General features: G+C 39.6%; 1 protein-coding gene across 3 annotated transcripts in view; it reads left to right on the top strand.

Moving 5' to 3' along the window:
* Positions 1–26,493, top strand: part of CCBE1 (collagen and calcium binding EGF domains 1) — a 241,474-nt gene that overhangs the window by 125,534 nt on the left and 89,447 nt on the right. The window contains exon 1 of one of the 3 annotated variants that reach the window (XM_082352995.1): positions 5,232–5,405. The exons of the other annotated variants lie outside the window; for them this stretch is intronic. Coding sequence (XP_082209121.1) covers positions 5,338–5,405 — 68 coding nt within the window. The 5' untranslated portion in view covers positions 5,232–5,337. Of the gene's footprint in view, positions 1–5,231; positions 5,406–26,493 lie in introns of those variants that run through there. 3 annotated transcript variants of the gene reach the window in all.

Here is a 26,493-nt window from a genome sequence, read left to right on the forward strand (position 1 = left end):
TGTTCTGATGATGCCCTAATCAGACTCTTCAAAACCATCCTCCCTTCTGAGGCCCATCTTCTCCCTCCTGTTGCTTCTGTACACTTCAGCTGAGAGTCTCCGTTGAGATCTTGAAAACCAAGCTCATCTTATCCCCTCAGTCAGCTTACTTTCCCAGTTTTAATTCCTGCCGGGAGCTCTGCCACTGACTCGAAGGTAAGCTCTGCACTTCAGTTCTGTGACGGCTCTGCCTGGCCTCTACTTGCTTTTCTCCACCACCGTGTCCAGTCCAAGTCCTGTCTTGTTTTCCTCCAGGGCGTTTCATCCTTTTCTCTCCCCCTCTCATTACCACATGCCTACAGTATAGTCATGGTCCTTGACTCTACTTCTTCAACCCTCTCCAGTTTTCCTGTTCAAAACAATCTTCCTGGTTTTCTCACTGCCAACTTAAATCAATCTAAAGCTCTCTGGTTTTGAAAGTCCTGGATATTTTCACACTTGTGGTCCAGTATGGAAATGTGATTGGTTCTGGTCAGGCTCCAAACTGTTTCCCTTGCCTCCTGCTTCTGTGCCTTCATTCACGGTGCTCCCTTCGCTTGGAATACCCTCCAGTGTCCCCATACCCATCTGTCCACTCAAATTTCACTCTTTCCAGTGCCCCCAAACTTTGCTATCCTTTGAATTTCTTCTCGTTTGCCGTATAGTACAAATCACACATCGCCTGGTCTTGTTAGCTACTTATTTCACATGAATGAGCGTTCTCTCCTTTGCTAGGTTGTAATCCAGTAGCTGTCGTGGCCACACTACCACCATAAAACAATGGCAAACTCTCCCACGTGACGAGTAGCCAGTGCCCTACTGGTAGTGACCCTGGGAGCTTCAGCAGCTGAGCTTTGTGGATGTTTCCTCCACAGGTTGTGGCCCATCTCTGTTCTTTCAGGGTGATTCCTATCCCTAACTTGATCTGCAGAGCGGTTCTCCTTTCCTTGGCCTGAGGGTTATACTGATCTTGGTTACCAGGCACAGAGCCATAGATTTTCTGCTGGTCAGAGGCCCCCAGGTTGCCTCTTTCTGTTATCTTTTGCATTGAGGCCGATACCCCAAGTTCCTTCTGTGTCTCATGCTTAGAGCACACCCTTGGCAAAAGGAGCCACCCACTAGGGTTAGAGAATGTGAGTGGTGTTTCAGTAATCCCAGGTGTTCATGCTGGGAATGGATGGAGAATTGAGATACAAACAGAACCATCCTATGTCCTTCCAAGGACAGTAGGATGAAGAGACAGGAAGGAAAAGGAGGGATACATGGGAAAAGGACGGTGAAGAGCACATCCCCCAGCAAGAGGCGGGCTGGCCGGGCACTGGTGTCTCAGTCTTCCCCGTGATTCTCTGAGCTCTATGTAGAGAACGACTAGCTTCCAGTTAAGACACTTGACACAGCCTAAGAGGTTTCCTGGAGGTGAAAGAGGACCGATGAATGAATTCATCGGTCCTCTTCCCTCCAGACAAGAAGAGCTGATGAAAAAATCTTGGCCATTCCTTGGCTTAACCAAATGTCCCCCAGCAGAGCCCCGTGGGAAGCGCTGTCATCTGTCCCCATCTGGAGACTTAAAGTCCGCACATGGACCACCTGCCCTTGTGTGTGACTCTCCTGTGGACCTAGTTGACCTTTTGGACCCAAACATTTCCCAGGAAGGTGTTGGTAGGAGGACAGGGCTCCAAATGACGAGGAAAAACTTAGGTTTAATGTCAGGAAAAGCCTTGGACCATTGGAGGCATAAAGCCTCCCGAGGGTGTGCTCTCAAATGAGAGCTTTAAATGAAAAGGTGTCCCTTAGTTTTCTAGAGTCCTCTGCGGACAAAGATGTTTCTTGAAGTGTAAGACTAGTGAGAGCAATATAGTCTCCCCCTTTTAAAGTAAGCATGATTCTTTGCCCAAATCCACACTGGCCGCCCTCAAATAAATGACTGGATTTTCATGGTGTTCCTGAGCACAGGTACTGCTTCCCAAGGTTTCCTGTTAGACATCTCTCACCCACTTTCTCCTGAGGGAATTGAGGGAAAGAAGAAATTGCAGAGGCCAAGTGCCAAAATAGATAGATAACCCCGCCCCCCCCAAAGTTAATTAACATTTTAGTGCCACAACTTTAGAATAGCATGAAGGGACTCCTGTAGCCAACTTTCAGGGATCAAAACTGCCCTGTTTCCTGCAGGCATGTAAGCTGTGGGCTGAACCAAACAGGTGATTTCTTATCACAGACGGAAACTCCTGAGGTTTCTATCTGCTGTTCCTTTCAGATATCTCAGAGGTCACAAGTAATGAGTGATTACCAAGTCCTTTTCATTCTGTTGTGGAAATTCCTCCCCCCTCTCTTGTCTTTTTCATTCTTCTAACCACAGCCCCAGGGCTCCTATTTCAAACTCCAAATACTGCTCCCCTGGACATTGACGGTATTTTACTAACAGCTTTACCTGCCGCCTTCCCCATTTTATTCCCCATTTTACTCCCAAGTTAATCTTCATAAACCAGATCTCATTAGGCTACTCCCTACTAATTAAGTCCAAACGCCTCCATTTGGCACTGGGTGTGCCCTTGACCTGTGGCCCACAGTGACCTTTCCAGTGTTCAGAGAGCACATATGGCTGTGACACACATCCTCACCCAAGAGCCATGTGCCTGTGATTCCCTCTGCCCGATGACTCGGCATGTACCGCCTTCACGTCCAAGTTCCATCAGTTCTAGAGGCTCAGCCCACATGGCACCACCTCCAGGAACCTGGTTCTTTCTCACCCTTCCCGCTCTGTAGCCTCATCTCTCCTTTGACCACGACCATTTCCAACCTCAAGTTATGGTGGTTTATTATCACATCTCAGTGGATTATAATCTCACTATGGCCAGAGACCATGTTCTAATGCTTTGTGAATCTGGCTACTCCAAAGCGTCTTACTCGTATAAGCATCTAATTAATAATTGTTGATAGAATAGGTAAGTCCATGAATTTTAATTTTATTCAGTAAAATGTCTTAAGCGTGCATTAAAAACCCTTTATTTCTGCATCTTATAGATATATCTTTATATGTCTAGAAATGTCCATGAATTAATGAATTATTGGTGTAAGCCAGATAATGCAGGAGTTCAAAATAACAATAGCATAAGAGCTTTTTTCCCCTCAATGAGTGTAAAGTAAATCCTTTCAAGACATTGTCTTAGCAGCAGAGGAAAAGAGCAAGCCCTAGAGACTGGATAAAATGAGATCACTGTGGATAACCCAAGATCCTGTTGATTTAGATAATAAATTGACTTAAAATTTCTATACACGTAAAACCTGGAAGATTAACAAATTTGACTAATCTTTCGTCATACAGAAGATTAACATGTTTAAAATGCTGACTGGGAAAAACATTTACAGAATATATAATGGGACAAAAGATTAACATTCCTCAAGTATAACAAGTTTCTACAAATCAATAAGAAAGAAAAAACTGGATCAAGGATTTTGTTATCTATTGCTGTTGAACAAACTACACAAAATGTACTGGCCCGAGTGAACACTGAGTATTATAGGTCATGATTCTGTAGTCTGAGACTGGGCCCGGCTGAGTTTTTTTTTCCTCATGTGGTGTCCACCGGAGCTGGAATGTCCTAGATGGCTTCTCACTGACGTGCCTGGGGCCTCAGCTGGGCTGACTGGAACAGCGAGGCCTCTCTCTTTCTCTGAGGTCTTTCTTGCAAGGAAGCTGGACCTTTCCATGGTGGCTTAGGGTTCTGAGAGTGAGCTTTCTAAATGGAACAGCCTCACTGTGCAAGCACTTATCAAGCCTCTGTTTGTATCATGCTTGCTAATATCCCATTGGTCAGAGCAAGTCACATGGCTGAATCCAGCTGGTGTAGTGGGTGATCACACAGGAGCCTGAACGTGAGGTATGATCCATTGTAGGTCCCCAGTGGAACAGTCTACTACAGGTAGGGCAGGCAAGTCACTGAAGAAATAGGAATGACTAATAAACACTAAAAATGCACATTTCTTTAGAGGGTCAGGTAATACCAATAAAAATCATGAAACTGCTTTCATCTGGAAATTGATGAATGTGCAGTATCTAGTTGATATCTAGTGTTGACAAACTTATGGGAGAATCTCATACATTTCCCTGGGAGTATAAATTACTGTGGCCTTTTTAAAAGGTTATTTGGCAGTGCCTATCAAAATATAAAATGTGCATGACTCAGCAAATTCCACTTCTACATCTAAAAATACTCCCACAGGTTCCCCAGAATGTATTATATAGGGACGTTTATGTATCATTATTTGTAATGGCAATAAAAGCAGAACACAGAAGTCCACCACTAAGAGAATGGGTAAATTATGATAAATCTATTCAATGAATATTGAGCAGCCATATTAAAATTAGTTAAATCTGTATGTACTGATGTGGAATGATACCAGATATGTTGTTGAGTAGAAAAATATGCATTATGTCACCATTTTCATGAAAACAAAAATTTGGGGTTAAGTACACACTCTAGAATGAGAAGTGGAATTGGGAGTGCGTTTTTACTTTTTGGTGTTTTATGAGCTTCTCATTATTTGCAACTTTTTTATAATGCGTACGTATTCTCATGATGGGCAAAAAAAGGAAAAAAATGGAGGCCACTTTAAAATACGTATGTACACATCACACACACATATGGATAGATATATACACAGAGAGGAAGAGACAGTATGAGAGGAAGAGACAGTATAAGAGGAAGTAGGAGAAAGTTACTCAGATCCTGAAGGTCTTCTGCCCGTGGAACCTCTCTTGACCTCTTGTTCTCTCTCCAGTGTCCTCCAGGCTTATTCTCTATTGTTCTGGGAAACTAAAGGTCTGTGAGTCACTTGGAATTCATGTAATAAAAGGCATGTTTTCATGATTTAATTTTGAGCTTTTAGCGTTGCACATTGATTCTATTAACATAAAGCTTTACAAAGATTTTTTTTCCCCGTGTCTGGAATACATATTAGGAATGAAGACTTTTAGAAAATGTGACTCATTAGCATACCCGTTGTTCAGTTAGATGTTCCATGTGGCATAACCTACTCAGGGTCCTCTGACACCAGCGTGCAGTGAGTACAAGCCAAACCAGGGGCTTCTCCTTGGAAAGGATCATGGAAAAATGGGCCCTTTAATATCCAAACTCACTCTGGTGAGGTCATAAGCCAGACTGGCATTTGTCTGGTGCATTTCCTTCTTCTGATACAGAAACAGATCATGGTAGTCCTCTCCCCTCTTCCCTGTTCTCTCCTCATCTCCTTAGTAAGGAACCCTGAGAGCAGTGTCATTAACTTCTCGTTTTGTGCTGTAAGGCTCTTTAAGCCACACCAATGGAAAAAGACAGGACCTGGAAGAAAGGATTTTTTTCTCTTCTCGTTCAGAGCTTCTGCAAGGTCAGGTGTGCATGAGATGCAAGAGTTAAAGTCTCATTTAGTTGGAAAAGATGATTTGCAAGGTGGTGTCAGATCTTGCCATGTTTGTGAGGAAGAAGCAATGGTGTAGAAAGATGCTGATAGTTTTTATTTCATGATGGAGGGGTTAATTTCCTTAAAGTTTCTTTATTAATAAAAAGCAACTTGAAGCAATGTGGTTTTCACAGACAAACATGTTTAGAACTATTACACCTTGGTTTATAGTTACCTAGAAGGGATTGATTAAGCTTTAAGGAGGACCAAAGGTAGCACAGAGAAAGTCTGGTTTCTTGGAGTTAGGAAAAGTACTCACTATGTAGCTGACAAAATATATTAAAGTTCCTGTTATGCCTTGAAATGAGCCGTTTGTGTATTATCCTTATTCTCCTGGGTATTTTATACATTGTTTCAATCTTTGTGCTTTATGCAGTATAAACAGCAAAATTTAGCCAGTACTCAATATTTCTATGGAAAGTATTTTTATATACTGGAAAAAAAAATCCTGCTTCTAGAGGAACCTGTGTTCCAGCTTTTGTATTTTGTGGGAAAGATGCTGCTATTCATGTAATACAGCCCAAGAGTCCCAGAACTGTGAGAACTTGTCATTTCAGAGTCTCACATACTGGTTTCATAGATAAAATCCTTGTAATAGTTTGTCTTAAAAAACCTTAGCTGCCATCGTGTTTTCCTGTTCAGACAAGTTGCCTAACTTACCTGAAAAACATATATGCATAATTAAACTCTTTCCTTCTTACCCTAAAATATTAGCTATAGAAAAATTTAGGTCTTTTTCTGGATGAAAGGAAAGAAAAGTGAAACTACCTAACATTGCATCTTTCATTTAAAACTCTTTCCCTAAGTAGTGTTTAATGAGGGTTTGCGTAGGCCTGCCGCCGACTTCTACAGTCTTTACCAGGATTTCTCCAGGTGTGATCTGGCGTAGGGGTGTCACTTGTGCAGGATCCTAGTTTCCCCCGCCCCCATCAAGGACAGGGCCCTGGACTCTGCATTTTAAACTACTCCCAGGTCATTTTTAGTGTACAGGGCAGTATGAAACATTTAGGATTGAACTAGGAAAATCTAGGACTCCTTGAAGGAAGCCAAAGTTCTGAGGAGAATTCTAGTTAATGCTTGCTGGCTTGTTCCTTAAAAAATTTTATAGAACTATTCAACAAGAGGGAAGAGGTCACTTCTGGGTGGCCTGGGTTTGGCGGGATCTTGGAGAAATCGGTCTTCCTCCCTAGTGGGGCTTGAGAGGTTAGCAGGGATGGGGACACCGACTGTGGCCAAGGGAAGGGGGACGTTGGCAGGTCAGCGCTTGGAGGAGGTTCAGTCCCCTGGGGCACTTCCACAGGGGCCCTGGGGGCACCAGGAGGAGAGGGAGCTGGAATTAACTGCTGAGGGGGGAAAGGCATCTGTGGTTGGTGGTGCTTCCCCACTCTAAAGCGCTCCAGCCCTGCCTGCCTTGGACTGTCTTGGCCAGACACATTTTAGGAGGGCTACTAGTTTCCCAGCAATATGACAGGAATGCTTTAAAATGGTGCTTACCTCTTCTAGTGTATTTCATTTTTCAGAGGGGCACAAGAACATTAAGAATGACTTTCTTACCAGTTGTATTAAAGGGATAATATCATTTCTCCTGATCCATTATGGTATTATTTTCATTTATTTTTTTCAGATTCTTTTCCCATATATAGGTTATTACAGAATATTAAGTACAGCTCCCTGTGCTATACAGTAGGTGCTGGTTGATTAGCTATTTGAAATATAGTAGTGTGTGTATGTTAATCCCAAGCTCCTAATTTATCCCTCCTCCCCACGTTTCTCCTTTGGTAACCATAAGTTTGTTTTCAAAATCTGTGAGTCTGTTTCTGTTTTGTAAAGAAGTTCATTTACATCATTTTTAAATTAGATTCCACAGATGAGTGATATCATGGTATTTGTCTTTCTCTGACTTACTCCACTTAGTATGATATTCTCTAGGTCCATCCATGTGGCTGCAAATGGCATTGTTTAGTTCTTTTCTATGGCTGAGTAATATTCCATTTTATATATGTACCACATCTTCTTTATCCATATGGTATTATTTTTAAACATCGATATATAATTTTTAAAAACTGTTGTCTTCAGTTTTTGTAATTTCTTATCTCTGGTGCTTTAGGTTTGCACTGAGAACAGACTTCTGCCTTTGTATGAGAACTAATAATATATGTGGGCAACTTGTCCATAGAAATTCTGGAATCTCATGTTTGGAAAGGTGATTAGAGCTCCCACTAACCAAAGAGCCCTTAAATTCTTTAAACTTTCTAGATGGGCATATACCAATACAAGACATTATTTAGCAGTAGTGACCCAAACTGCACTGAGAAAGGGAAGTTCTTTAAGGGACAGCTCTAAATGGAAGGAAGATTTCTTAATTAAGCAGCTGTCTGTCTCTTGGCATCTTGGCTCCAATGCTGACCTTGGTGAGAGCAGCTGGAAGAAGGCTGACCTTGGTGAGAGCACCTGGAAGAAGTCTAATGTCTTCTCTGTCCCAGCCTGTCACTTGTTTGAACACAGGGAGGGTATCATCCTATATCTTCTTTCTCTGAGCTCTTTTCCTTCAACGTGTCCTCTCGTGGTCCAGTTTCCTGGCCCCTCACTCCTGCTGATCTCTGGACGGCTCGTTATCAGTGACCCTGAAACTTGGACACCTAGAATGGAATCCCATCCTTGAGGAAGTCTGGACAACCGCGTTCAGTAGGACTGTTACCCCTTTCTGGATACCGCATTTCTGCTGAAGTAGCCTTATCTTTTTTTTTTTTTCCTAGTTCTATTGAGATATCACTAACATATATCATTATGTAAGTTTAAGGTGTATAACATAACGATTTGATGTATGTATGTATTGCGAAATGATCGTCACAATAAGTTAACTTCCATCACCTCATATAGTTAAAAATTTTTTTTCCCCTTGTGATGAGAACTTTTGAGATCTACTCTCTTAGCCACTTGCAAATACACACTGGAGTTTGCTAACTATGGCCACCATGCTGTATATTACAGCCCCAGGACTTATTCATAACTAGAAGTTTGTACTTCTTGACCACCTTCACCCAGTTCCTCCACATCCCATCAGGGTCCCATTAATCTGGCAACCATTAATCTGATCTGTTTCTATGAGTTTGGGTTTTTAGATTTCACATATAAGTGAGATCATGCAGTATTTGGTTTTCTAGGTCTGATTTAACTTCACTTAGCATAATGCTCTTAGGATCCATCCATGTTGTCGCAAATGGCAGGATTTCCTACTTTTTGATGGCTGAGTGGTATTTGCAGTAGCCTTATCTTGACTTATCTCTTACAGCAGCTGTACCATAGAGCAGCCCACACTTTGGGTTAGCTAAGAGCTTAAACTCTTGGGCAAGTTGAGCGCTATTAAGCCCCTTCTTTCCCATTCTAACCTTCTGAAACTGGTTTTTAGAATCCAGTTTGTTACTTTGTTAGATGTGGCTTATTTTTACAGCCTGTTGATCCTTGGACACCCTGCCTCAGCTCATGCATAATGGAGAGAATGTGGGACTTGTCACCAGAACACAGGATTAAGTCCCAGTTCTAACACTTGTCAGCGGAATTCTATTTGATCCACGTAAAATGAAGATGGTAATGATACCCACTCAACCAGGCTTTGTAAGGCCCAGATCATTTAGCAGGTGGTTACTGAGCTACGAAGCATATAAAATGGATATGAAAATATATTTAGACAGTGAAATATTATGGAAAATTTTATAATCTGTGCATTTGCTATCCACATCCCATTTTCAGGTCACCTGTACATTTAAGCAAATTTTCATCAAAATTCTTGTCCAAGTCATTAATAAGTATGTGGAACAATCCTAGGCCAAGAATGGATGCGAATCCATCGGTCCTCTTTGGACCAGTTGATTTAATGGTACCTTCCAAACACAGTAATACATTAACCCAGTTTGTCCTGAAGACCATAAGAGACTGTTAAATATCTTGTTGAAATCCAGATATCCTCACAACAGACTGCATCCACTTGCTCTAGGCCTGCGACCTTCTTCAAAAAGAAATGAGGGCTCAGTATCAGTCATAGGACTGGATGAGGTTACCAAGGAGTGGTTGTAGAGAGAGGAGAGAAGAGAAAAGGAGGAACTAGAAGGGGATGGAAGGGGAGAGAAGTGGTTCATGGGCTTAAAATCCTTAAAAACTCAGGGCTTTTTTTTTTTTTTCTTAAAGAGCTCTAACTTGCATTTTTTAAAATTTTTATTTATTTATTTATTTATTTTTGGCTGTGTTGGGTCTTCGTTTCTGTGCAAGGGCTTTCTCTAGTTGCGGCAAGCGGGGGCCACTCTTCATTGCGGTGCGCGGGCCTTTCACTGTCGCGGCCTCTCTTGTTGCGGGGCACAGGCTCCAGACGTGCAGGCTCAGTAGTTGTGGCTCACAGGCCTAGTTGCTCCACGGCATGTGGGATCTTCCCAGACCAGGGCTCGAACCCGTGTCCCCTGCATTGGCAGGCAGATTCTCAACCACTGCGCCACCAGGGAAGCCCAGGGCTCTTCTTAACACAGACTATGTGGGATACATACAGGAGCACGTTGCTGGCAACGAACATGGAGCTGCTGGACTGTCAGATAAAACAGATAAAGCAGAGGAGCGGAATCAAGATGGCATATTAGGAGAATACGGAATTTGCATCTCCTCACAACTAGGGCACCTACCAGGCACCAGTGGGGGACCACGGACACCTAAGGGAATGGGAGGAACCCCCAGCAACCAGAATGGGGTTCTGTTTTACCTTGTTGATTCCTTTATATGTTTATTTTTCCTAATCTTTTATTTTTCTAATTTTATTTTATTGTTTATACTTCGTTGTCTCTTTTTGGCTTGCTCCCCCCCCTCTTTTTTTCTTTTTCCTGTTGTGGTTTTATTTTACCTTCTTGCAGTTGTTTCAATTATAGTTTTATTTTTCCTAATATATTTTTTTACCTTCCCAATTTTGTTTTTTATTCTTTGATATTGTACTGTTCCTTTTTTCTTCCTTTTTTTTTTTTTTTTAAACTGCACCATGAAACTTGCAGGATTTTGGTTCCCAGGCTGGAGGTCAGGCCCAAGCTCCTGTGGTGGGAGCTCTGAGTCCATACTGCTGGAATAACAGAGAACCTCAGACCCCAGGGAATATCAATTGGAGTGAGGCCTTCCAGAGGTCCTCATCTCAGCACCAAGACCCAGCTCTATCCAGCTGCCTGCAAACTCCATTGCTGGACGTCTCACACCAAACAACCAGTAAGATCGGAATACAGCACCACCCATCAAAAAAAAAAGAAATGACAAAAAATTTACAGAGGAAGGAGCAAGGTAAAAACCTACAAGACCAAATAAATGAAGATGAAATAGGCAACCTACCTGAAAAAAGAATTCAGAGTAATGATAGTAAAGATGATACAAAATCTTGGAAACAGAATGGAGAAAATACAAGAAACATTTAACAAGGATCTAGAAGAACTAAAGAGCAAACAAACAGTGATAAACAACACAATTACTGAAGTTAAAAATACTCTAGAAGGACTCAATAACAGAATAACTGAGGCAGAAGAACAGATAAGTGAGCTGGAAGATAAAATGGTAGAAATAACTGCCAGGGAGCAGAATAAAGAAAAAAAGAATGAAGAGAATTGAGGACAGTTTGGTACAACATTAAACGCACCAACATTTGAATTATAGGGGTCCCAGAAGAAGAAGAGAAAAAGAAAGGGTCTGAGAAAATATTTGAAGAGATTATAGTCAAAAACTTCCCTAACATGGTAAAGGAAATAGTCAATCAAGTCCAGGAAGCACAGAGAGTCCCATACAGGATAAACCCAAGGAGAAACACGCCGAGACACATATTAATCAAACTATCAAAAATTAAATACAAAGAAAAAATATTAAAAGCAGCAAGAGAAAAGCAACAAATAACATACAAGGGAATCCCCATAAGGATAACAGCTGATTTTTCTGCAGAAATTCTGCAAGCCAGAAGGGAGTGGCAGGACATATTTAAAGTGATGAAAGGAAAAAAACTACAGCCAAGGTTACTCTACCCAGCAAGGATCTCATTCAGATTCAATGGAGAAATTAAAACCTTTACAGATAAGAAAAAATTAAGAGAATTCAGCACCACCAAACCAGCTTTACAACAAATGCTACAGGAATTTCTCTAGGTAGGAAACACAAGAGAAGGAAAAGACCTACAAAAACAAACCCAAAACAATTAAGAAAATGGTAATAGGAACATACATATTGGTAATTACCTTAAATGTAAATGAATTAAATGCTCCCACCAAAAGACATAGACTGGCTGAATGGATACAAAAACAGGACCCATATATATGCTGTCTACAAGAAACCCACTTCAGACCTAGGGACACATACAGACTGAAAGTGAGGGGATGGAAAAAGATATTCCATGTAAATGGAAATGAAAAGAAAGGTGGAGTAGCAATTCTCATATCAGACAAAAAAGACTTTAAAATAAAGACTATTACAAGAGACAAAGAAGGACACTACATAATGATCAAGGGAGCAATCCAAGAAGATATAACCATTGTAAATATCTATGCACCCAGCATAGGAGCACCTCAATACATAAGGCAAATGCTAACAGCCGTAAAAGGGGAAATGGACAGTAACGCAATCATAATAGGGGACTTTAACACCCCACTTTCACCAGTGGACAGATCATCCAAAATGAAAATAAATTAAGGAAGCACAAGCTTTAAATGACGCATTAAACAAGATAGACTTAGTTGATATTTATAGGACATTCCATCCAAAACCTACAGAATACACTTTCTTCTCAAGTGCTCAAGGAACATTCTCCAGGATAGACAATATCTTGGGTCACAAATCAAACCTTGGTAAATTTAAGAAAATAGAAATTGTATCAAGTGTCTTTTCTGACCACAATGCTATGAGACTAGATATCAATTACAGGAAAAAAACTGTAAAAAATACAAACACATGGAGGCTAAACAATATGCTAGTAAATAACCAAGAGATCACTGAAGAAATCGAAGAGGAAATCAAAAAATACCTAGAGACAAACGACAGTGAAAACACGATGACCCAAAACCTATGGGATGCAGCAAAAGCAGTTCTAAGAGGGAAGTTTATAGCAATACAATCCTACCTCAAGAAACAAGAAACATCTCAAATAAACAACCTAACCTTACACCTAAAGCAATTAGAGAAAGAACAAAAAGTCCCCAAAGTTAGCAGAAGGAAAGAAACCATAAAGATCAGATCAGAAATAAATGGAAAAGAAATGAAGGAAAGGATCACAAAGATTCAGTAAAACTAAAAGCTGGTTCTTTGAGAAGATAAACAGAATTAATAAACCATTAGCCAGATTCATCAAGAAAAAAAGGGAGAAGACTCAAATCAACAGAATTAGAAATGAAAAAGGAGAAGTAACAACTGACTCTGTAGAAATACAAAGGATCATGAGAGATTACTACAAGCAACTATATGCCAATAAAATGGACAACCTGGAAGGAATGGACAAATTCTTAGAAAAGCACAACCTTCTGAGACTGAACCAGGAAGAAATAGAAAATATAAACAGACTGATCAAAGGACTGAAATTGAAACTGTGATTAAAAATCTTCCAACAAACAAAAGCCCAGGCCCAGATAGCTTCACAAGTGAATTCTATCAAACGTTTAGAGAAGAGCTAACACATATATCCTTCTCAAACTCTTCCAAAATATAGCAGAGGGAGGAACACTCCCAAACTCATTCTACAAGGCCACCATTACCCTGATACCAAAACCAGACAAAGATGTCAGAAAGAAAACTACAGGCCAATACCTCTGATGAACATAGATACAAATATCCTCAACAAAATACTAGCAAACAGAATCCAACAGCACAATAAAAGTATCCTACACCATGATCAAATGGGGTTTATCCCAGGAATGCAAGGATTCTTCAATATACGCAAATCAATCAATGTGATACACCATATTAACAAACTGAATGATAAAAACAATATGATAATGTCAGTAGATGCAGAAAAAGCTTTTGACAAAATTCAACACCCATTTATGATAAAAAAAAAACTCTCCAGAAGGTAGGCAGAGAGGGAATCTACCTCAACATAGTAAAGACCATGTATGACAAACCCACAGCCAACATTGTTCTCAATGGTGAAAGGCTGAAACCATTTCCTCTAAGATCAGGAACAAGACAAGGTTGCGCACTCTCACCACTATTATTCAACATAGTTTTGGAAGTTTTAGCCACAGCAATCAGAGAAGAAAAAGAAATATAAGGAATCCAAATCGGAAAAGAAGAAGTAAAGCTGTCACTGTTTGCCGATGACGTGATACTATACATAGAGCATCCTAAAGATGCTACCAGAAAACTACTAGAGCTAATCAATGAATTTGGTAGAGTGGCAGGATACAAGATTAATGCACAGAAATCTCTTGGATTCCTATGCACTAATGATGAAAAATCTGAAAGAGAAATTAAGAAAACCCTCCCATTTACCATTGCAACAAAAAGAATAAAATACCTAGGAATAAACCTACCTAAGGAGACAAAAGACGCGTATGCAGAAAACTATAAGACACTGATGAAAGTAATTAAAGATGATACAAACAGATGGAGAGATATACTATGTTCTTGGATTGGAAGAATCAACATTGTGCAAATGACTATACTACCCAAAGCAATCTACAGATTCAATGCAACCCTATCAAACTACCAATGGCATTTTTCACAGAACTACAACTAAAAATTTCACAATTTGTATGGAAACACAGAAGACCCCAAATAGCCAAAGCAATCTTGAGAAAGAAAAACGGAGCTGGAGGAATCAGGCTCCCTGACTTCAGACTGTACTACAAAGCTACAGTAAGCAAGACAGTATGGTACTGGCACAAAAACAGGAATATAGATCAATGGAACAAGATAGAAAGAGTGGAGATAAACCCACGCACATATGGTCACCTTATCTTTGATAAAGGAGGCAAGAGTATACAATGGAGAAAAGACACCCTCTTCAATAAGTGGTGCTGGGAAAACTGGACAGCTATATATAAAAGAATGAAATTAGAACACTCCCTAACACCATACACAAAAATAAACTCAAAACAGATTAAAGAGCTAAATGTAAGGCCAGACACTATAAAACTCTTAGAGGAAAACATGGGCAGAACACTCTGTGATATACATCACAGCAAGATCTGTTTTGACTTACCTCCTAGAGAAATGGAAATAAAAACAAAAATAAACAAATGGGACCTAATGAAACTTAAAGGCTTTTGCACAGTATATGTATAGGTGATTCACTTTGTTATAAAGCAGAAACTAACACACCATTGTAAAGCAATTATACTACAACAAAGATTTTTAAAAAAAAAAAAAAGAAAAAGAAAAAATATAGCTTTTGCACAGCAAAGGAAACCATAAACAAGACGAAAAGACAACCGTCAGCATGGGAGAAAATATTTGCAAACAAAGCAACTGACAAAGGATTAATCTCCAAAATATACAAGCAGCTCGTGCAGCTCAATACCAAAAGAACAAACAACCCAATCCAAGAATGTGCAGAAAACCTAAGTAGACATTTCTCCAAAGAAGATACACAGATTGCCAACAAACACATGAAAAGATGCTCAATATCACTAATCATTAGAGAAATGCAAATCAAAACTACAATGAGGTATCACCTCACACTGGTCAGAATGGCCATCATCAAAAAATCTACAAACAATAAATGCTGGAGAGGGTGTGGAGAAAAGGGAACCCCCTTGCACTGTTGGTGAGCATGTAAATTGATACAGCCACTATAGAGAAAAGTATGGAGGTTCCTTAAAAAACTAAAAATCGAACTACCATACGACCCAGCAATCCCACTACTGGGCATATACCCTGAGAAAACCATAATTCAAAAAGAGTCACATACCACAGTGTTCATTGCAGCACTATTTACAATAGCCTGGACATGGAAGCAACCTCAGTGTCCATGGACAGATGAATGGATAAAGATGTGGCACATATATGCAATGGAATATTACTCAGCCATAAAAAGAAACGAAATTGAGTTATTTGTAGTGAGGTGGATGGACCTAGAATCTGTCATACAGAGTGAAGTAAGTCAGAAGAAAACAAATACTGTATGCTAACAGATATATATGGAATCTAAAAAAAAAAAAAAAAAGTTCTTATAAACCTAGGGGCAGGACAGGAGTAAAGATGCAGACATAGAGAATGGACTTCAGGACACGAGGAGGGGGAAGGGTTAGCTGGGATGAAGTGAGAGAGTAGCATTGACGTATGCACTACCAAATGTAAAATAGCTAGTGGGAAGCAGCTGCATGCCACAGGGAGATCAGCTCGGTGCTTTGCCACCACCTTGAGGGGTGGGATAAGGAGGGTGGGAGGGAGACACAAAAGGGAGGGGATATGGGGATGTACATACACATAATAGCTGATTCACTTTGTTATACAGCAGAAACTCACACAACACTGTAAAGCAATTGTACTCCAATAAAGATGTTAAAAAAAAAAACCAAAAAGAAATGAGGATTTTTGGAAATGCCTGATCTCAGTAAACCTGCTTTGATCCCCAATGACCCGTACATCTCTTATTATTACAAAGTTCCATTTAAATTACTTATCTAGAATTTTGCCTTTGATTGTTGTAAAGCTCCCTGATACATAGTGATGACCTTGACTTTCTCCTCTTTGTCCTGATTTTTGGTTTCCTATCATGACTTTGCCTTTTTCTCTGACTTTGAAGGGGGTACTGAGCAGAATTTAAGTGAACAAATTCTCAACTTGATTTCTCAAGTTGAATAGTAGACATTATACTAGTAAACAATGAAAAAAAGATGAATGGTTAACAGAGTTACCCCATATAACCTGAGAAATGGGTCAGATATTAATCTCATTTTATAATGAGAAACAGTCTCAAAGAACTTAAATGAACTGCCCAAGGTTCTCATGTCAGAGAGATGAAGTAAAGATTCCAGTGTGATTCTTTGGACTCCAAATTCAGTCCTGCCTCTAGGGAAGAGAGAGCTAGACTATATCAGTGATTTATTATTTTTCTAAGAGTTCACTCTACTTTATTGTAAAGCACTGACTGGGCAGACACTATCTGTTCGTTAGAGTTTCTGTCATTTTTTAGAACAGGAATATGCAAACCTTTTCTGTAAAGAACCAGATACTAAATACTTTGGGCTTTTTGGGTCCATATGGTCTCTGTCATAACTACTTAACTCTGCCCTTGCAGCATGAAAGTAGCCAGAGACAATATGTAAATGAAGGGGCCTGGCTGTGTTCCAATAAAACTTTATTTACAAAAAACAGGTGGAGGGCTGTAGTTTTGATGCCTGTTTTAGAACTTGAATTCATTTAGAAAGGAATAAAACCTTGTGACATAGAAAGATTGGGGTCGTTTGTGGAAGTGATTATGCTGAGAAAGTCAATGCTGGGGAAGGGACTGTTTTGGTACTGTAACCTTAACCACTACAGTTTGAAACTGTTAAGAAGTCAAAAGGGACCCCTTCCCCCCAACCCCCCCCAAAAAGAATGACAGCAATGCCTCCCTTCTCCCCATGACTGCCCACACTCAATACCAAGGTTGGCCAAGTCCAACTATAACATGGGTAGAACTGGTGCTCACCTTCACTGGAACATATTTGACCCTGAATTCTTCCAATTTACTTATGAGGCCTAAATTGTACTGCCTTTCTGGGTCCTGTATATAATTCTTTCAGATAATGGATAAAAATTGAGCTGTTGGCCCCTTTGGGTGTTAGAACCAATACGAAGAACACAAAAACCCAGAACAAATCAATTAAAATGTCTAATTGTAATGTTTCACTGCCTTGCTTTGTGGAGGAAATGTTTAAAAGCACTTAGAGTAAGTTCATCAATTTCTCAAAGATAATAGCAGTGGATTAAGTATACCCGAATCATTTACAAATGCCTCTGAATTTCCATTATTTTATTCATCATGGGAAATGAGAAGTTTATCTCAGAACTCAACATTTTATGGGCTCTGGGCATTCCCTGGCGGTCCAGTGGTTAGAACTCCATGCTTTCACTGGCAAGGGTGTGGGTTTGGGGGGGGGGGAAGGTTTTATGGACTCAAGCTTATGCAGTCATCTTTAAAAGCGACCAAGTGTATTAAAGAGGATTCTGAAGGTAGGGAATAAGTTATGACCCCCAGGGAAGATTTACCAAATAGAATCCTCCAAGGGGCACAAGGGCATGTAGAATTTGAAAAAGCCTATTTACTAGTACAAAATAATTTTGTATTTCAAAAACAGTAAACAGAGTCTGTAGAACTAAAGCTTAACAGAAGTCTCAGTCTGGTATAATACGATTTAAAAGAAGCTGAAAATCATGATTATTTGACTGTTTATGTGGGTTTTAAAGCATATTCGACAATACAAACTTTGGGAGAACAAGAATTTCTCACTTTAGTTTCCAAACTGATAAATGGGAAGTGTAGAGGTTTTGAGGAACCAGAAGATACTGTCAGATTCATCCAGCCCTTGGAGAATCAGCATGATGTTATTGCAAATCTCATCTGATTTTCTCATTAGTTGATAGATTTTGTGCCTGCTATCTATTGCTGCATACCAAAATTCCCCAGAACTTAGCAGCTTAAAACAATACATGTTTATTATTTGTTTCTGTTGGTGAGTAGTTCAGGCTGGATCCTTTCAGAGTTTCTCACAGGCTATAATAAGATGTCAGCTGGATTGTGGTTTATTCAAAGTTCAACTGAGGGAGAATTTGTTTTCAAGATCACGTGGCTGTTTTGTCTCTCTTTAAGCACTGATTTTTTTTTTCAGGTTGTCATGTGTAGCACCCTTAGTCTAGTGGTTCCCATATTTGAGCACACTTGTCCTTTCAAGAATAAGTGTTATAAGCCATGTAAGATATAAGATATATGTATATATCTTATATGTTATAAGATAGCCAAGAAAACATGTATGTTTTATAGAGAGAAGGCAGGAGTGACAGCTTTGAGGTGTCCACTGACATACTTTTTTTTTTTTTTTTAACATCTTTATTGGAGTATAATTGCTTTACAATGGTGTGTTAGTTTCTGCTGTATAACAAAGTGAATCAGCTATATGTATACATATATCCCCATATCCCCTCCCACCCTCCCTATCCCACCCCTCTAGGTGGTCACAAAGCACCGAGCTGATCTCCCCGTGTGATGCACCTGCTTCCCACTAGCTATCTGTTTTACATTTGGTAGTGTATGTATGTCAGTGCTACTCTCTCACTTCGTCCCAGTTTACTCTTCCCCCTCCCGTTTTCCTCAGGTCCATTCTCTACGTCTGCATCTTTATTCCTGTCCTGCCCCTAGGTTCATCAGAACCATTTTTTTTTTTAGATTCCATATATATGTGTTAGCATACGGTGTTTGTTTTTCTCTGACTTACTTCACTCTGACGTCCTTGTTTTAAATTGTTCCTTTTGAAAGTATCTCGATAATAGATACAAACATATTTATGATTATGTTTAATGGAGCTAGGTTCTGAGGAGCAGTGGCTTCATCGGAGACCTTTACGAATGGAAATTAAGAGAAAACATCTGTGTGTGTATATTTTGAGAACCGAAGTTGGACATTTCTTTGCAGTTTGGGTAGTATCTGAAATTTACTGTGGAGTTTTTGAGAATGAACTCATCTGTTTCATGGCTTTTACTCTAGCTATCCTATAATATATGGAAACGTGCTCATATTATTCTTGACATCCTTGGTATAGGAGACTCTAAATCTTTAGATGCATTAGCTATTGGACATGTTTAATGAAAAGCAGGATGTTCAATATCACCTTGTCTTGCCAATGTAGCTTATTTATAACCGTACTCATTTGGAATACTTGCTACATTTACTATGTTCCAGGCACTCATCAAGGTATTTTAAAATAACTCATTTAGTCCCCATAGTAGCGCCATGAAGTAAGCAGTATTATTATCTCCATTTTACAGATGTGGAAAATGACATAGAAGAGGTTAAGTGACTTGCCTATTGGCGCACAGCTAGGAAGGGGTGGAGCTGTGACTCAGATGCCATTGAAGTACTTGATGTAGTTCAACTTTGAGTTTGATGGATGAGATGAAAAATGTATTAAGACTAGAAGGATTAGCTAAGGTCCTTTTGAATAGACACATTGAATGCTGTGTACTTTATTTGCTTGCTAAACGAAGAAACTTGACAGCTGTATTCTGAGTTTATGTCACCTTGGTTCAACAGGCATTGTATCATCAAGACTGTAAATATAACACAGATCACTCCAGAATCTGAGTTTGAAATTTAGGGACAAGATTAGAAAGTGGCAATCTTGAAAATGGACCAGAGCTAATAATATCAAATGGATGAGATTAACTGTTGAAAAACCCCAGCCTAAAAGATAGTTTTTAAGTCTTAGCTCCTGAGGTCAGAAGTATCCCAGATAAACACAGGAGCTGTGCTCTAAGAATTATTGTTCTTTTTCCAATTTATAAACTAGCACAAACAAGAAAAACAAAAAATGTCCTTTTATTTCCTTGATTTAGTGTCAAGAAATGAGCATGCCTATCCAATACAATTTTGCTCCATGAGTGTGTGTCCATCATTCTTATTTGTTTTGGTACCAAGCTGTGGTTCTCCCGGTACTTCGTTATTCTCACCTCCATTTTTCTCAGAAGGTTGGTGTTTCCCCAGCCAAACACAACCTTCTCTTCCTTTGTACTCAGAATTCTCCCATACCAGATGAGAAAACCAAGGCTCACAAAGGTTAATATGACCAAGGTCTCACTACTAGTAAGGGTTAGAGTTGATACAGTGTTCATATCTCTCTAGATTAAAAACACATTTTTTTAAAATAAATTTATTTATTTTATTTATTTTTATTTTTGGCTGCATTGGGTCTTCATTGCTGCACGTGGGCTTTCTCTAGTTGTGGTGAGGGGGTGTCTACTCTTCGTTGCGGTGCAGGAGCTTCTCATTGTCATGGCTTCTCTTGTTGCGGAGCACGGGCTCTAGACGCGTGGGCTTCAATAGATGTGGCACGCGGGCTCAGCAGCCGTGGCTCGCGGGCTCTAGAGCGCAGGCTCAGCAGCTGTGGCACACGGACCCAGTTGCTCCACGGCACGTGGGATCCTCCCGGACCAGGGCTCGAACCCGCGTCCCCCGCACTGGCAGGCGGACTCCCAACCACTGTGCCACCAGGGAAGCCCCAAAACACATTTTTTAAAACAAAATATTTTAGATCTTTGCAAATGTTAGAGAATATAATAAAAACACTGTATTTATCTGCAAAAGATAAAATATTACAAACACAAAGCTTTCCACGTATCCTCTTCCTGCAGGAAGAAGTACACAATATCCCAAATCTGGATTGTATTGTTTCTCAGAACTGTTTTTACTGACACACGTATATATTCCTTAGCAGTAAATACTGTTAATTTTTCAAGACTTTGACATAAATGGTATCATGAATCTACCTATCCCTTCACCGCTTGCTTTTTATATTTTACATTATCAAAACGTGATATTTTTCTGTGTGAATAAACCACAGTTTGTATATCAAGTCTCTTGTTGACAGACATTTGGATTATTTCCCAAGCTTTTAGCTGTTAAAAACAGTCCTGCAATGATTGTTTTCTCTCTTGTGTGTTAGCCCTTGTGCTCGTGTACTTGGATTTCTCAGTGTTCCAGTCCTAAGTTCCAATGTACTTAGGACCGGAGCTACTGGGATAATATGCACATTTTCAACTTGAACTAGGCATTGCATGCTGCTCTCAAATGGTTATGCTAATTTTCACTTACAACAGCAGTGTAGGAGAGTTTCTGTTGCTCTCTATGCTTATCAACACTTTATTATGTCAAGCTTTTGGGTTGCTGCCAGTCTGATAGGTCTAGTGAAATGAATTTGATTTTCTATAATTACTTCGAAGGAAAAAGTTACTTTTTACAAAAGAGAGCTAATTCTTATTCAGTATCATCTTGTCAAATCTCAACAGTCTCCCCTCACCAACTTTGACAGTCTCAACATTTCTTACCTTTCCAGCATCAAGATTCAATTATGCTGTTGATTTCATTTATTACTGAAGGCAAAGACTACAGCCTTCTGAATTGCATGCCATAAGATCAAATAAATGCTAGTACAGTTTTTCTACAGTCTTTCTATTACATGGACTTAAGAAATCATATGGAGAAACTGTAGTGTAGAAATTGTGCTGTGGAGAAGTTACAGCGTAACGTTTCATTTACCTCTCAAAATTACAAATAATTTTTTTAGTTTGGGAATCAAAATGGATAAAATGGGATTTTCTGTCTTCTAAACCCCAGCAATTACTATGGCTTCTTTTCTCCTCACTCACCAGTGAGTGCTTGATTTTTACGTGCACGGTCAATTTGGTGACTTTTGAGAAAATGCACAGACTTAACTCCAGCTCTGGATCCTGGACCAGAAGTTCTGGGAGGCATTTCTGAGGGAGTGCTGGGGTTTCTGGAACCAAAATGAATCTGGGTAGAGCCTCATTAATTAGAGCAGTGGTTCTCAGATGTAGGTGGACATCAGAATCAGCTGGAGGGCTTGTTAAAATGCAGATCAGCTGGCCCCATTTCCAGAGTTCTTGATTCAGTGGGTCTGGGTTGGAGCCATAAAATTTACATTTCAAATAAGTTTCTAGATGATGCTAATGCTGGAGGCCACTCTTGAGAATGACCACTTGAAAGAAATTTGTCCCCAATAGGGAAGGTACTAGGCCTGGAGGGAGCTCTCAGACTGAGGGTCAAATCCAGATGTAGGGTTATGTAATATGACTGTGCAGAGGTCTGGCTGGTAGGTATATGGATAATTTCTATTTTCTTCTTTGTGCTTTTCAACACATCTCACTCATTTTAAGGCAAGACTGAGTAAGACTAAGTGAAGCCTCAGGGCGTCACAGATTAAGAACCATCTGTTATTGAATCCCTGTTTTGATTTGAATTTTTAAAATTCTAGCAGGGGTTTCAGGCTGATACAGATGTTACAGGTATGTTATTTTTAGGTCAGTAGACTTTGAGGAATGTATGGCTGGGCAAAAACTATTTCTAAGATGGTGAAAGTCATGTGCTTATTTGTCATTAGCCAACATTTATAATCTCCACGTTTCAGGTTATGAAGGGTGAAACAGTTTTTAAAAGGAACACAGAGTGGTTATGATGAGTCTCCAAATCAGAGTTTTTCAGTTATTTGGGATCTCTCAGTGAAATGGATCAGCCAAGGTTCATGGATGCACAGGGTACGTGACAGTAGAAACATCTGGTGATTGCCGTTACAAAGTGCAGTTATGACTTAGGTAAATGGATAAACTTCCTTTTGCCATATGTGTATATTATAGACACACACATATACAACCCATATATATGGACCACCTGAATAACTTGGACATTACAACCAAGGTGATCTAATCTTTCTGTGGTGGAAAAGCAAAATAGTTTTGTTTAAAAATATAATTGTGAGCAGACACATGGTATGTAGGATGAGTTTTAGAGTGCTGGTGAAGATCTGTGTTTTAACATGGATGTATTTTTATAGGTTTTTCTTGATAAACAATCTTTACACTGAATATATAACTTTCATGTTGGTTTTTTATGTATTCTGTTTTTGTATGTATTTTATGTTTCACAATGTGCTTTGAATATGAATAAAATTAGAACCAAATTATTTTCTTTCCACACTGCTTACATTTCTTTAGGAGAGTTATGCATACTCAGTGAAGTTAGTATATTTATATATGTGCATGTGTGAATATGAAAGTTGAGAAGTATGGACTAAAAGCAATATAATAGTGGTATTCTCTTTGTAATCTCTGTTTTTATAAATAACTGGGCTTATATGGGAGCATTTATTTTAAATTGCCTAACGAAGTTTGCTTTGACTTAAGTTTCCGTTTTTCTTTTCTATTTCAAAAGACAGATACAGATTCATCATCTGAAATAATGTGAAATCGTATGCATGTCCTTTTGATATCACTAGCATTTCGTTTTAGCCTAACAATTTCACGAGTCGATTTCTTTTGAACTTACTGTGCTCAGAATAGAATGTAATTTCTTGTTGTAATCTGCTTTCTGTTTTCTTGTCTGTAAAGATTTTGTTTGAACATATATTAAACACAGTGGAATGAAAACCAAGAATAGCTTGGGGAGAAAATAAAGAACTAGGATCAAGGTTTCAAAATATTATGAAAGGGAAATAATCAAATGCAATACTTCCCTTTTCTGTTGACCTTCTCATTCTGGCTCTTCACCCTGCACCCTCACTGAAGTGTTCTGAAGCCTGCGGACACTGGTGACCTGCCAAACGGAAGGTTACACTTACCAGGCAGAGATGGTGGTCCTGTGTGCCATTGATGGGATTTGGTGAAAATGGACAAGGCCTCCATATGCTCCAGAACAACTTTTTATTTTGTATACTTGTTCTCACAGGAGGAAAGTTTAATCTGAAATCTCTACATTCTGAGTTCTGAAGTGACTTCACGTGGGAGAAAGAACATGAACTTCGGAATCAGACAGACACACACTCCCCCCCTATTGTAGGCTGTGTTATGATTCCAGTTAATTCACCAACTTCTGTGAGAATGGTTCAGTCTGTGGAGTGGGTATCATTGTAATGTCACAGTATTTTGAGGAGGACATGAGACAACATATGAGAAAATGTGAGGCACGCTATTGACAGAGAGTAAATGTTAGTTCCCATCTCTTCCTGCCCCATCTGGTCTTCAAAGCACAGCACCAGTGGCCTTCCCATCCAGCAGCTTTGTAGGTTAAGCAGGCTATTGGTTCAGGTCCACGTTGCTTGGCCCCATCATTAAAAGGAATGAATTTAATGTGCTGCAAACTGTGTTCCTTTTCTCTTTTTTTCTTTTTTGGCCACTCCACGTGGCTTTCAGGCTCTTAGTTCCCTGACCAGGGATCAAACCCATGCTCTTGGCAGTGAAAGCCTGGAGACCTAACCACTGGACTACCAGGGATGTTCCTAAACTGTGTTTCTTGACACAAGTCCTGTCTTCTAGACATTCCCCACATAAAAAGTCAATAACAAAGCTAAAAATAGAACTACCATACGACCCAGCAATCCCACTACTGGCATATACTGTGAGAAAACCATAATTCAAAAAGAGTCATGTACCACGATGTTCACTGCAGCTCTATTTACAATAGCCAGGACATGGAAGCAACCTAAGTGTCCATCGACAGATGAATGGATAAAGAAGATGTGGCACATATATACAATGGAATATTACTCAGCCATAAAAAGAAACAAAATTGAGTTATTTGTAGTGAAGTGGATGGACCTAGAGACTGTCATATAGAGTGAAGTGAGAAAGAAAAATAAATACCGTTAAGCAAACACATATATATGGAATCTAAAAAAAAAAAAAAAAAAAGGTTCTGAAGAACCTCGGAGCAGGACAGGAATAAAGATGCAGACGTAGAGAATGGACTTGAGGACACGGGGAGGGGGAAGGGTAAGCTGGGACAAAGTGAGAGATTGGCATGGACTTTATATATACTACCAAATGTAAAATAGATAGCTAGTGGGAAGCAGCCGCATAGCACAGGGAGGTCAGCTTGGTGCTTTGTGACCACCTAGAGGGGTGGGATAGGGAGGGTGGGAGGGAGACGCAAGAGGGAGGAGATATGGGGATGTATGTATAGCTGATTCACTTTGTTATAAAGCAGAAACTAACACACCATTGTAAAGCAATTATACTCCAATAAAGATGTTAAAAAAAAAGTCAACAACAGAAGAACATTAAATGAAGAGAGATATAGATGGTCATGTGTGTATTTATTCTATGTCCAGTAGGTGAAAATGACACAGAAATAGGTTTTTAAAGCAAACTCAACTGATGTGGCACATGCTCGTATTGGCGGCCTAAGTGAGAAGCAGTGGCGCTTGCCCTGGGTCCCTTTCAGAGGCCATAGTGAGCTGGCCTGCCCAGTGATTGACAAGTCTCTGCTTTTCCCTCAAGTGCCCCTCCCCCCATCCTTAAAGTCCAGAACTCCTTCTCAGCGCTCCCAGCATCGGGCACAGCACCTGTTACTTGGATGAATGAATCACCTGTATTTGAGTGAATAAATGACCTGTAGGTGTCCCCCAGCATACATGTGTATGTTCTGTGATAGTTCAATAATACTCTCAAAGAAGGATCATGTTACTTGAAACTGAGGACTGTGGAGCTCTGCAGAAGAACAGTGTCCAGGGCCCTCGCCTCCTGTGTGTGTGTGTATGTGTGAAGTTTATGTTTGTTTACCTTTTTATTGCAGTATAGTTGATTGTGTTAGTTTCAGGTGTACAGCAAAGTGATTCAGTTATACACATATATATTTTCGGATTATTTTCCATTATAGATTATTACAAGATATTGAATGTTGTTCCCTGTGTTATACAGTAAATCGTCTGTTGCTTATCTATTTCATGTATAGTAGTTTCTATCTGTTAATCCCATACTCCTAACTTATCCCTCCCACCCCCCTCCTTTCCCGTTTGGTAACCATAAGTTTGTTTTCTATGTCTGTGAGCCTGTTTCTGTTTTGTATATAGATTTGTTTGTATTATTTTTTTAGATTCCACATGTAAGTGATATCGTATAATACTTGTCTTTATCTTACTTAGCATGATATTGTCTAGGTCCATCCATGTTGCTACAAATGGCAGCATTTTATTTTTTATGGCTAACAATCCATTGTGCATACACACACACACACACACACACATATATATATACACCACATCTTAAACCAGTCATCTGTTGATGGGCATTTGGGTTGTTTCCACGTCTTGGCTATTGTAAATAGTGCTGCTTTGAACATTGGGGTGCATGTATCTTTTCAAATCAGTTTTCGTCTTTTCTGAATATATGCCTAAGAGTGGGATTGGTGGACCACATAACTCTATTTTTAGTTTTTTAAGTAACCGCCATAATGTTTTCCATAGTGGCTGCACCACCCTTCTCTACTTTCTTCAGTTTCTTTTCAAATAGTTCACTGAAGTTTTTGTTGTTTGCTTTTCTACT

Source organism: Balaenoptera borealis, assembly GCF_965194805.1.
Source record: "Balaenoptera borealis genome assembly, chromosome: 14".
Classification (NCBI taxonomy): domain Eukaryota; kingdom Metazoa; phylum Chordata; class Mammalia; order Artiodactyla; family Balaenopteridae; genus Balaenoptera; species Balaenoptera borealis.